Below are 14018 nucleotides of genomic sequence, written 5' to 3' on the forward strand. Positions count from 1 at the left end.
GTGTAATGTACGGAATCCTTGGAACGCGAGTCCGACTCGCACTTGACCGGTTTTTTTTATTCAATGTGAAAAAGATGAATAGTGTGACTGGTCGTATCCCTATAGCCTAGTATTAAGCTCATTTTTCATTACAAAAACATAGAAGATAGGAAAATATACCTTTGTAAAACTGAAATCCTTTTCAGTCGCATATTTCGTTCATAATTCCACTAAATATTCTGACAGATGAAACTTGAAGCACTTAATTCCATGTTTTATTATTTAACACTAGTGTTCTCGTTAAATTGATCCGTATTTTAACTTAGAAATAAACAAAAAGGTTCAATAACAAATTGCAGCGCGCTGACAATGACACGGAGACTGACAGCTTGACAGGATGTCGAATTGACGTTTTGTTGCTCCTGGTACAATATGACATGCAATAACGTTTTGGATACTACATTCTGATCGTAAAACTTACGTGTAAAAGATAGTTAAATCTTAATTTCCGGAATTTGTTTTAAACATATTTGTTATTAATAAACGTAAAACACGTTGAAGTGAGCGAAGAATTCGGAAATAAACTAAAAATATCATAAAGTAAAATAATATATCAGATTCATATGTAATGGATTTCAGAACGCTCCCTCTTTTATTATTTGTTTGGGCTCCTCAAACTGAACTGCTATCTATGTGTGCGTGAAATGTGGATGTCGTTGTAAATGTCTCTGTCCTTCTCAAACATCGCATGCGTGAAAGGGATAGATATCGGGGGAATCGACATTTAGTGATTGTAAACGTTAAGATATAGGCCGTAAGGATTGGTAAACACAATTGGACATATGACCTTCTCCTTGAGTCGAGCGCCGTTACGTGCCATGGGGCGAACGACCTTCTCAATTCTGGTATCCTGGTACTTTTTGGATAATGTTTGTCTTAATAAATCGCCTGTCGCTTGTCGCTTGTCGCCGGTCGCCTGTCGCTGGTTGCTTGTCGACGGTCGCCTGTCGCCTGTCGCCTGTCGCCAGTCGCCGGTCGCTTGTCGCCAGTCGCTGGTCGCTTGTCGTCAGTATCCTATTGTTATGTCGCCGGTCGCTTGTCGCCGGTAGCTTGTCGCTGGTCGCTTGTCGCCGGTCGCCTGTCGCTGGTCGCTGGTCGCCTGTCGCTGGTCGCCGGTCGCCTGTCGCTGGTCGCTTGTCGTCAATATCCTATTGTTATGTCGCCAGTCGTCGGTCGCTTGTCGTCAGTTGCCGGTCGCTGGTCGCTTGTCACCTGTCGCCTGTCGCAAGTCGCCTGTCGCTACTAAAAGGTATAAAAGGCCGGAGCGGGCACGGAGGGATTCATTCATTCTTCAACCATCGGACTAGTCGTGACTCTGGCTTTTGGGCGTAATTTTCGTACTGGTAAGCGAAGTTTCTCTGCTACTTTTTCTGTGTTTGTTTTACTTGGAATTATCTTGGTAAATTTAAACTTAGAATTTGTGTCTGCGTTTGGTTTTACGGGGACAATATCGTCGTAACGCTGAACCTAGACTATTGTGGAGATTCTTTGCTGCTATGTATGGGTTTTATTTTATTGTAAAGTTTTCGATACTGAGTTGTTCCGAGTGCCGCCACGTTATGCAGGGACAATATCGTTGCATAGCAAGGACTTGGAATTGGTCTGTGTTTGGTTTTACGGGGACAATATCGTCGTAACGCTAAACTTGGACTATAGTGGAGATTCTTTACTGATGTGTTGTGTGTAGTGTTGAGTGCCGTGAAGTGAAATTTTCTACACTGTATTGTTCTAAGTGCCGCCACGTTATGCAGGGACAATATCGTTGCATAGCAGGTACTTGGAATTGTGTCTAGGTTTAATTTTGCGAGAAGTAATTTTCGTAATGTTAAGCTTGGATAATGGTGCCTAAGGGAATTTCACTTCTTTATTTAGTTTGTTTGTTTTGTGAGAAATTATACTAGTAAAATTACTCTTAGTTATTTTAGTGTCTTTTCTATGGGGTATTTTGCTATTTTTGAAGCCAGATCATTGCTTGGACTGACAGTTTGTCCAACTAAACATTCATCACGCCTGGCGGTGTTAAAGGTGATGGGTGGTTAGGAGTCTTTTAGTTCCAGGCTTGAGAGGGCCTGGCATCTCTTCTTTACCAACATAAGAGATGAACTATCTCCCAGGTCTCAAAGCCCAGCTGTTAGATGGAAGTGAGGGCATCACGTGCGTGCCATTCGGAGTAATCTGAGCTCACTAAAGTCGGCAGTAATTGGTATCTGGTCCCCTATTAAATATATTTATATATTTCGGTGCTCTGGCGCATGCTAGTGCTGATTGCGGGGAAGGATTCTGTCGTGACTATTATTATATATTTAGTCTTAGTTGCGGCAGGACTTCTCATGTGGTTGGTGCTGGTGTGTGCAAAGGGTGCCGATCCACTGATAGACACGGAATAGGGCGACTTACCTCCTATTTTCTTTGGCTTGCGAGCGTAGGAGGGGGAGTCAAATACACGGACCATTAGTTTTGCTAATCTCGGTTTGGTCTACCGAACTTTCCAGCTTCTAGTAGGGATACACTTGTGTATATTCCGAGGCACTAGGTCAATGGTAAGTGCGATCTGTGCTTTGGGTGTACATAGAGTAGGGCCAGAGGGTAGGATTATAAATAGGGTAGAGTCATACACTATTTGTCTGTAGGTATTTGTGTGTAGGGTCTCTTTTATGCTTGGTCTAAGAATCTGATATGGTTGATATAACTTCTTCTTTTAAAGACTTAAAAATATGGCTTCATTAACCTAAAATATGTGTATTTAAAAGGTAAAGGATTCTATTGCCTAAATCTTTCAAACTTTTAATTTATCTGGGGAAAATAAATAAAATTCCTATGAGATCTTTATTTTTATCTATTAAATTTCTGGTTTTTGGAGTAAAGACGAGGTACTAAGTTTTGTAATCAGGTTTCTAAGGTATTTCCAAATAAATTCCTAAAATATCAAGATGGGTTTAGGCATACAGATCGTTCTGGGATAGAAAAATGGTTTGTTTTAGGGACCCCTTGGCAGGCAAGAGCAGTCCAATGGGAATTTGAGTGGAATAATGCTCAACTTGATATTTCAGTCTCATAAAATATAGCAAATAACATTAGTGCTTCGTTTATACATCTAAAAGACTAGAAATTTAGTCTATACTTTCAGTTCTGGGAATTGGGAAAAGGGATTAGTATCCCTAGCTTTTGAACATAAAAAAAAAGAAGTAATTTTGATTGACTGATGATACTTGGCGCTTCTTTCATCAGATCATCTAGGAATGCTTAGGTTGCGAAGCATTGGTCTTAGCCCGTCTGGCTACAATGTTAGGATAGGTGACCCGAATGATGTTTTAAAACGGGATAAGGCCTTCTGACCCGCATCGAGCATGCGAAGCAGTACGTGTGAACTCACACATCGTTTAGAAGGTGATAGTATAATTATAACTTTTCCTAAAAAGCTAGGGTGTAAATGGGCTTATCCTGGGAGTGCTGCTTCGTATGTTATCCCGAAGGCTTAATAGGCGTAGCGGGACTTCACCAAAAACATTTTTAAACTCATTTTTCCAATAACATTTTTAACCTCATATTAACCATATATGCTGCAATTACCTAAATAATGTCATATGTAGTAAGCCTTTAACAGCATTTACATTACACGAATAGATTTAACAAAATTGTAATATTAATTTCATCTCTACGCTCGGAATACTATTTTAGAATGCTTCGCTACGCTCAGTTTTCAATTATGGAATCATTCGCTTCGTTCAGGATTTGATGTGCGGCCTCACCGTAAATATGTCAATTTCCTCCCTAGCGACACAATCTACTATTTCTACTACTGTAACTATTAAAATATTCCTTTAGTTTCATATTAATATATCTTCAGTACCATAAATATAAATATTCCTTAAAATATAGGTAATAATAGAATAATACCGGAGTCCACAATTTAGTCGATACTCATTAAAGAATCTAGGGTTCCGCGGTACACTTCGAGGGGTTCTAACTACTATCTAGACGATCACATGGCCAAATTTTAGGGGTAAATTCTTAAGAGGTGGTTAGCATAAGATTTAGCATAAGAGTAGCTTAATAGTAATAGTTGGGGTGGGTGACAATAGCTCTGGTCTGATTGAATACATTTTATTGGTTAATTTGAATAAGTAATGAATTGTATATTTCAGGTTGATATTTCAACTATAACTAAGGCGCCGGGCGAGAACGGGAAAGAATATCTATACGCTATCACTTTCACATTATTGTCAGGTGGGTTCAGTATCATTGAAATTTAAATAAATGTGCCATTTTCAACCAAAAGGGTACTTATTGTCGCTTGTCACTAAGGCGCTATTTCCATATAGCTTTAATTAGAAATCAACCTTATCGACAACCGACAACGTGGTACCTTTTGGTTGATAACGTCACAAAATACTGTAGTCAAAGAGGATATGTAGGATAGACGAGTACCGTCATAGTAAATTCACTGCCATCTATTGACACACGATTAAAACTAAAAATGGAGATGGTTAAAAATACCATATAATGTATTTATATGTGGATAAATGATTGCATTAATTATTTTTATATGATTTTGACCCATGTTCTTTCACTGATATGCGTTAAAATTGTTGAATAACAAACGAAATCGTCATCTCCATCTAGTCGAGAATAGACCAAAGGTGGTAAACGTGGTGGCGCCATCTGTTCGAGAATCAAATTTTCTTGATTTCCGAGGCACGTTTTTTCCTTAGACTGTATCCATCTTATACGGAGTTATACACGGTGGCTAAAAAATAAGTGCATTTCCGTTGCCAGGGAGGTTTTGGGATTATACTGAGCAACTTTTACTATGGGACCAACCGCGAAATCGCGAAAAAAATGTACCCTCCCATATAAAATGGACTAGTCAAAAGGGTTCATCCATTAATTACGTCACACGAATTTCGAGGTTTTTTGACCCCTCCCCCCCTCCTTCACACTTGGTCACATTTGGCAAACCCCTCCCCCTGGTGTGACGTCACATTTTTTCAATGAAATCGGCAAATCGATTTAAGTATTATTAATATTTTATCAAAATATTTTTGACACTAGAAATATTAGTAATTTTATAACCCTTTTATAATTTAGTAATATTAGTAATAATTTGGGAAAGAAAATTTAACGATTATAAAAGATTATCGTTCCAAAAACTTGTTATTTAAAGTACAGCGAATTAAATAATTTAAATAAGTTAATGTGACGTAACAAAGTTTGTGACTCCCCCCTCCCCCTTGTCACAACATGTCACATTTCCTTGACCCCCCTCCCCCCATAAACGTGTGATGTAATTAATGGATGACCCCAAATGTAAAAAACAGCTAAATTTTTTTTTGTGATTTCGTGGTTGGCCCCATAGTAAAAGTTGCTCAGTATAATCATAGAGTAACTTATACTAGAGCGGTACTGTCATAGTAAATTTTGTAACCCCAGTAAATTCACTGCCATCTGTCGACACACTTTAAAACTAAAAATAAATATTTATAAAAATACGATAAAATGTATTTAAATATGGATAAATGATTTTTTTTTATTTGCATTAATTATTTTTATGATTTTGACCCATGTTCTTTCACTGATATGCGTTAAAATTGTTAAATTACAAACGAAACCGTCAACGCCATCTATACGACAGTAAGCTAAAGCTAGTAGCGCCCCTGAACGAGAATCAAATTTTCTTGATTTTCGAGGCACGTTTTTTCCTTAGACTGTATCCATCTATTACGGAGTTATATCTATCTTTGGTATAATCCCAAAACCTATGGCAACGGGTATGCACTTATTTTTTACCACCGAGTATAATGTGACGTTTTCAACCAAAAGGTACCACATTGTCGGTTGTCGATAAGGTTGATTTGAAGCTATATGGAAGTAGTGCCTTACTGACAAGCGACAATAAGTACCCTTTTTTATATTAAAGGAAAAAAATGGAAAAAGTTACACTTCCGGCAGAATTTGAACCCGCAACCTCCTATCCTATCCTTTGGAGTATCGCTCGCAGACGTATTCTGCATGTTAAAAAAATTCCAAACCTATGGCAACGGGTATGCACTTATTTTTTACCACCGAGTATAATGTGACGTTTTCAACCAAAAGGTACCACATTGTCGCTAGTCGATAAGGTTGATTTGAAGCTATATGGAAGTAGTGCCTTACTGACAAGCGACAATAAGTACCCTTTTTATATTAAAGGAAAAAAAATGGAAAAAGTTACACTTCCGGCAGGATTTTAACCCGCAACCTCCTATCCTATCCTTTGGAGTATCGCTCGCAGACGTATTCTGCATGTTAAAAAAATTCCAAACCTATGGCAACGGGTATGCACTTATTTTTTACCACCGCGTATAAATGTGACGTTTTCAACCAAAAGGTACCACATTGTCGCTAGTCGATAAGGTTGATTTGAAGCTATATGGAAGTAGTGCCTTACTGACAAGCGACAATAAGTACCCTTTTTATATTAAAGGAAAAAAAATGGAAAAAGTTACACTTCCGGCAGGATTTTAACCCGCAACCTCCTATCCTATCCTTTGGAGTATCGCTCGCAGACGTATTCTGCATGTTAAAAAAATTCCAAACCTATGGCAACGGGTATGCACTTATTTTTTACCACCGAGTATAATGTGACGTTTTCAACCGAAAGGTACCACATTGTCGGTTGTCGATAAGGTTGATTTCTGATTGAAGCTATATGGAAATAGTACCTTACTGACAAGCGACAATAAGTACCCTTTTTTATATTAAAGGAAAAAAATGGAAAAAGTTACACTTCCGGCAGAATTTGAACCCGCAACCTCCTATCCTATAGAATAGAATAGAATTTCTTTATTTGCCAGAATACGTGTATAAGATGACAACAGAAAAGGTTTACATGTATCAGTATTCAGTCGAGGACACGACATGCAAATAATTGATAATTTAATAATTTTAACATAAAATAAAGTACAATATAGAAAATATTACGACAGAAATGAAAACAGTGGGTAATTTTTCCTGTTAAAAAACTAATAATATCCTATCCTTTGGAGTATCGCTCGCAGACGTATCTGCATGTTAAAAAAATTGAAGTACCCTTTTATTTGAAAATGACACAAATGTTTGTGCCACAGGCAATATCCGTCGGTTCCGTCGCGTGTGCGAGGTGGTGCAGGCCGCCGTGTGCCGCGCGCCGGGGGCAGGCCGGGCCCCGCCCCCGCACCCGCACCCGCACCCTCCCTCCCCGAGGGCTTCCAGGAGAAACATCCCGTCACATCGTAAGTATTTAAGTATACAGTAGCATAATATTGTCTTCGGTTACCGCGATAGTTACTCATGAAATGAAACTATGAAAACGGATTATATCGCGTATAATGAATTTATAATACATCCCGACGTTTCGAACCCTTCGCAGCGTTCGTAGAGTCACCCGTTGACCGCGAACGCTGTAAAGGGTTCGAAACGTCGGGATGTATTATAAATTCAATATACGCGATATAATCCGTTTTCATAGTTTTATTTATACAGTAGCAGTTTTCAGGTACATTTGCATAATATTTTTGGTAATTTCTTCAGAAACTGCTCTAGCGATCTCGATAATTATTATTAATTCATTTATTCGTATAAAACAATTACACAGTTACATAGCCATACTAAATAATATTATAAATGAGAAAGTCTGTCTGTCTGTGTGTTCCCTCTTCACGCTTAAACCGCTGAACCTATTTAGATGAAATTTGGCATAGAGATAGGTTGAGTCCCGTAAGACATAGGATAGTTTTTATCCGGAAAATCATCCCTTACGAAAGTAAAAAACGGGGTGGAATTAAGATAATTAACGAAGTGCCTGCTAATTTGTGTGCATAATATGCTCAAATTTAGATTGCTATGAGAATTTTTCCAGGCGCTATTCTTACTCTAGCTGCGGTTACTAGGTAAGTCCACGCAGACGAAGTCGCGGGCAAAAGCTAGTATACTATAAATGCGCCAACGCCAACAAACTAGAGTAACCAGTTTGTTGGCAACTCTTACTTAATTAAATGTTTACATTTGTGACTTATTCATATTCTATTGTTAGTAGAAAAAAAATTACAATCTCTTCTTCCTCGCGTTATCCCGGCATTTTTGTCACGGCTCATGGGAGCCTGGGGTCCGATTGACAACTAATCCCGAAAATTGACGAAGGCACTAGTTTTTATGAAAGCGACTGCCATCTGACCTTCTAACCCAGAGGGTAAACTAGGCCTTATTGGGATTAGTCCGGTTTCCTCACAATGTTTTCCTTTACCGGAAAGCGACTGGTAAATATCAAATGACATTTCGTACATAAGTTCCGAAAAACTCATTGGTACGAGCCGGGATTTGAACCCGCGACCTCCGGATTGAAAGTTGGCCACCAGCGCTTAGGCAACAATAAAGGGGCATAATATTGTCTTCAGTTATCGCGATAGTTACTCATGAAATAAAACTATGAAAACAGATTATATCGCGTATAATGAATTTATAATACATCCCGACGTTTCGAACCCTTCGCAGCGTTCGTAGAGTCACCCGTTGACCACGAACGCTGTAAAGGGTTCGAAACGTCGGGATGTATTATAAATTCATTATACGCGATATCATCCGTCTTCATAGTTTTATTTTATAAATATAGAGGCATATATATGGTATTTTCTATAAAAAGGGACCTTATTGTCGATGGCGCCTACGCCGTTATAAACGATGCTCCGATATAAATATAATGACGCGCGACGCTGTGCGGCGTAAGCGCCATCGACAATAAGGTCCCTTTTCATAGAAAATGCCCCATATATGAAAACGACAATTCTATCAAACCGGGGTACATTTTAAAATTAATTAGTTTGTCCTAGTTTTAGCGGTGGAGTGGGTATTAAATTGTGAAAATTGATTTAAAAATTGAGAAGATAACTTATACAGGTTGGCTAAAAAATAAGTGCATTCCCGTTCCCAGGAAGGTTTTGAGATTATACTGAGCAAATTTTACTATGAGAACTAAGTACGAAATCGCGAAAAAAATTTTTACCCTCCCATAGAATATGGACCAGCCAAAATGTATGAAACAGCCAAATATTTTTCGCGATTTTGGGGTTGGTCCCGTAGAAAAAGTTGCTCAGTATAATCCCAAAACCTCCCTGGTAACGGGAATGCACTTATTTTTTAGCTACCGTGTATACTAATAGCACACACTATAATAATTTAAGTTTTTTTTAAATAATAAATCTTGCATTTACACCCTAATAGCGCAATTTAGTGATATGGAAATGTGGGTCGGGCGAACTCAAACAACTCAAAATAATTATAAAAACTTATATTTTTGGAAAAAAACATGAAATTACAGTCTCACATCGTAACATCCGAAATCAAGTCTCGAATCTACGGTTACCATTTTTAAATCTGCCGATGGCGTTTTGCTATCTCTTTCGCACGCACTAACACTCAGCATCACACTCTCTCATTTACACATCGTTCATTCTGCAGTTCGTTCTCTCACTCACTCTTTCACTCCCTACGTTCCAATCCACGCATCCTACAGATATATTATAATTTTAGAAAAATTAACTTCCCTTCTATCTTCCAGCGGCAAACGAAATCCCAGATAGCCCGGAGACACCTCATCATCAAGAACACGAGGATAACGCCTTCGACACCACCAAGAGCCCAACTAACACCAGCCACAACTCCATAGACAACCTAGACCAGGTGCGTGCCTAGACCAGGGGGGTGTCACTGCGCAGTTTAGGTATATTTGGCCGGCGCACCGCCCGGGCAGGTGTATGGCAGTGGGCTGCCGCTCGCGCAAAATTGAAAATACGCAATGGCTTCGAAACCTAAATCGCGATCTAATCTGTGTAAAAGATAATGTTCTGTTTACGGATTTCTGAATAAACGGAAGAACAAGGAAGCAGAAAAAATTTTTTTTAATTCCGGACTATATTGACCGACATATTTTCAAAGGAATAAGTACTTCTGTGGCATACCTACTTCCGTGAGAATCAGAGATACTATCTCGGGCTAAAAATTTTATGTTTACGTTTGTAATTCCTACATTTTTATCTTAAAAATAATAAATCAGTAGGTATAGGTACAAAAACTTGTCAAGTGACAAACCCGTGCCGACACTCGCAGCTCGGTCATAAAACTGCGGTGCGCAAAGAAGATTCACGGTTCGTGCGCGGTTATAAGTATCAATTTTGCTTGCAGGCGGCGAGTATAGGTATAATTTTGTACCTAAATCTGGCTTTTGTGAAGGAGTGAATTTTCTGTACGGTAGTACTATTAGTTATTCTGTGCCTAGACCGAGCGAGCGCGAAACGCGAGCAAAGCGTCTCCGTTTCATCTTTGGCAAAAATGTTTCATTTAATTTCATTTATTTGTTGTAAAATCATGTACATAAAATCAAAAAGGTGTTAAATAATGAAATAATGTCAGTCCATGACGGCCTGCTAGGGCACACAACATATTTAAAACTAATTAAATTAGGTAAAAACAAATTCGATTCAATTAAAACGAAATAAATTAATTTAAAACTAGATAAATTGAATTAAATTAGAAATAATGCAAATAAAAAATAATAAAATCAAACATTAAAATTAAATCAATTTCAATTATGTTATAACAAATATTCTTTTCATATAATTTCATACAATCAAAATAAATGAAATCTAGTAATTCTCACAGTCAAATTATTCTACTCTTCTTCTGTTTCCGTATGACCGAATTATAAGAACCATAGAGAAATATACCTAGTTACCACTTCAACTCCATACATAAGTTTTCGCGCCTTATTTCGTAGTCGACATCTAGCGTCGAGTAGTGGAACTCTCAGTACTGCTACTCGACAGTAGATGTAGCGGCAAACAAAAAGTCTAATGCTCAACGATTTTCAGCTAATATTATAACCAGAGTAACCGTAGGAGTTGAAACTAGAGTTCCGGTTACTCTGGTCATAGACCGCGGGCCAGAAACAGATTTCCATGACCAATCGCCTCCCGGGCGAAAACTCGTAAAGTGGTTAACGGCTATGTATGATGAATCCTCGTGAACTTCAGCTGCCGCTCCGTTGGTGGGTTGAGGAATGGCAGCAAATAAAATCTATAATAAAAAATTTGTCATCGCCTCCCACTTGATACTTTGTCAGATGATAGTTTAGATGCTATTGTGAATAAAGAAAATCGTCAGCCGATTGTATCGCTTTGGAAAGACCGTCAGCTGGTCACATGAACATGTAAAAAAGAAAATTCTTTTCAGTCATCGGCGTCATCGCCTCCCGTTTGATACTTTGTCAGATGATAGTTTAGATGCTATTGTTAATAAAGCAAATCGTCAGCCTATTGTATCGCGGTGGAAAGACCGTGTTACGCGTTTCGGTGGCTGCCATTCCTCAACCCACCAACGGAGCGGCAGCTGACGTTCACGAGGGTTCATAATACATAGCCGTTAACCGCTATAAGAGTTTTCGCCCGGGAGGCGATGACTGACGAAATTTGCGCCTGGCTCGCGGTCTATTATAATTTAAGTTGAAAATTGTTCGGCCAGCCGTTTTTGTTGTAATATAATGCTTGTACCTATAGGTGTTTTCTAACAACTGTTGTTACAGAACGGATCCCACACGCTGGGTTCGAGCTCATCAGTAACCAGCGGTTCAAGTGGGTACAAAGTAAGTATTTACTCCTTTCTACCATTTTAAATCTAAAACTGTTTAAAAATAAGGTTCTTTTTCGATTGAACAAAGACAAGGACGATCCTTGACTTTCCTTGACCCTTGCTTTAATAAATAGTACTAGAGAAAGTACAGAACAGAAAAGAAATTTCCTACAAAACCGAAGTTTGACAGCGGTTCAGGGTCGAACCATGATGTCCCTTTCTAATGTATCGCACTATCCCTTTCGGCTGTTTAGGGTTGTCAAAATTCAAGTCATTATCTTATCTGTGGTCGTGCACGCAAAGGGACATCAAGTTGTGCCAACCCTAATAACTGCTCGGAGCAATGCTGAGCCGAACGGAGCCGAGTCTGCCCAAAGCGAGGAGTTTCGCACCCCTGCCGGGCTAGCACATGATTGGCGCGAGAGTATCTCGCCGCGACATAGCCTACCCGTCCTCCTTTAATTCATACAGTTAGTAAAAGACGGGTAGTCTATCTCACGGCGAGATACTGTCGCGTCAATCATGTGCTCGGCCTACTGGTATAGTTGGTCAAGTACCTAAATGTTGTCAGTAGAAAAAGACGGCAAATTTAAAAAAAATGTAAGCGCGAAGGGATATCGTCCCATAGAACATTTGAATTTCGCGCCTTTTTCTACTGACAAGATTGGCTTGACCAACTATACATATGTAAGTCAGGTGACAATGCAATATTATGGTACCATCGAGCTGATCTGATGATGGAGACAGGAGGTGATCATAGGAACTCTGTGATAAAACAACGCAATCTAATTGTGTTTGGGGTTTTTAGAATTATCTCGATGAGTATTAGTTGCCTGTGGAAAGAAAAGTACAGTCAGCGATAAAAGCTTGTATCAAAAATGCATTTTTTACAAAAAATCATAAAATCATTAATGGCCCATTAATCATTAACATTATGGGCCCTGGAGGGAAAGTGCCTTAAAAGTTTAAGTTAGCTCATTTTAACTAAACTAAAAATTCCAAGAAATAAAAACTCGCTATTTTATTCTACTAATAGTAGTAGGTATAGGTATTGTTGATGAAATTGTATGTAAATTGTATTTTATTGTGTATTATATTTTGTTGATACAGTTAATGTTAATGATAACAATTCTCCAAGAAACTTTAGGTCTTATACTCGTCTGTCGTACAAAATATCCATAAAATCGAATATTTAGTAGGTAAAAGTAAAAAATTAAAAACCTTTGAATGCAGTTTTGTTTCTTTTTAAAAATAAAAGAATGTTTCCTTTAAGTAAAATGAGCTAACTTAAGGTTTTAAGGCACTTTCCCTCCAGGGCCCATTATTTTTTTTCACCCAGTATTATAACCATAAAATCGACAAATTCGGATGTTAAGTGTAACTTTATCAATCAATACTTAATTTGCCAATTAGGTATTCGTCAATGGGCAAAGTTACCTTTCAATTACTATTTTTAACTTTGCCCATCAAACATTTTGTAATGATTGTGTATCCAGTCGGGGCAAAGTTAGACGATTTTTATGACATGACAGAGATATGTGTCTTTATTTAAACATTTCAACCGTCTCACATTTATAGATATATATTTACTAGATTTGCTTAAGCATTTTATGAAATTTTTCGGTTATTTGGTAGATGTCCTGTCACTTCTACAAAAATGTGCCTTTAAGTCCCTTTTCTGACTTGTCGGTATAGTATTAAAAATGCTCATTCATGCATTTCGCCACATTTTTTCTTTATTAACTGGTTGGCGTATTAATTTCGCACTAATTTCTTACTACCCGTACCAAGCCACAAAAGGGCCTAAAGCTAAAGCAATCAAAACAGCGTTTCCGGCGTGCGAACGAGTCAGCGCAATGCGTGTCTATAGCGCTGTCTAGCTCGCATGCCATCAGGGGCGATACAAAAATGCTGCATTGCTGTAACGCTATCATTATGCATGATGACAGTCGTCCGATTGCAGCAAAGTGTGCGGCGGCGGCGCGTCGACCGCGAGCCGGCGTCCGCCTCCCTCGACCACGAGATCATGAGCTGTCCCAGAGAGTTGCCCGGTAAGAACCGTTCTTTAAATCTTAGGTTGGTGGGCAGTCGTAGTTATCGCTATTTAGTACCGAATGTTGCCAATCGGGTCTCAGTAGATTGGTAATCGGGTCTCAGTATATTGGTTTTCCAGCCTTACCATTCATTTAGGGTTAATTAATTAGTTTCCTCGAGAATTTTTCGAAAAATGACATTGATTGTGTCTACTTTTCATGACAAACAACGTTTACACTAATCAATGACAACTTTTCTGAATCGACTTTTTCTTATCAGCTTAAGGATTTATGCATTATTTTTTCATA

General features: G+C 38.5%; 1 protein-coding gene across 1 annotated transcript in view; it reads left to right on the plus strand.

Moving 5' to 3' along the window:
* The window catches only part of LOC134753660 (serine/threonine-protein kinase BRSK2), an 83292-nt gene that overhangs the window by 61543 nt on the left and 7731 nt on the right, over positions 1–14018 (plus strand). Inside the window, exons 21-25 of the mRNA XM_063689601.1 lie at positions 4185–4266; positions 7146–7289; positions 9611–9732; positions 11630–11689; positions 13640–13727. Coding sequence (XP_063545671.1) covers positions 4185–4266; positions 7146–7289; positions 9611–9732; positions 11630–11689; positions 13640–13727 — 496 coding nt within the window. The remainder of the gene's footprint in view (positions 1–4184; positions 4267–7145; positions 7290–9610; positions 9733–11629; positions 11690–13639; positions 13728–14018) is intronic.

This window comes from Cydia strobilella, chromosome 27, assembly GCF_947568885.1.
Source record: "Cydia strobilella chromosome 27, ilCydStro3.1, whole genome shotgun sequence".
Lineage (NCBI taxonomy): Eukaryota > Metazoa > Arthropoda > Insecta > Lepidoptera > Tortricidae > Cydia > Cydia strobilella.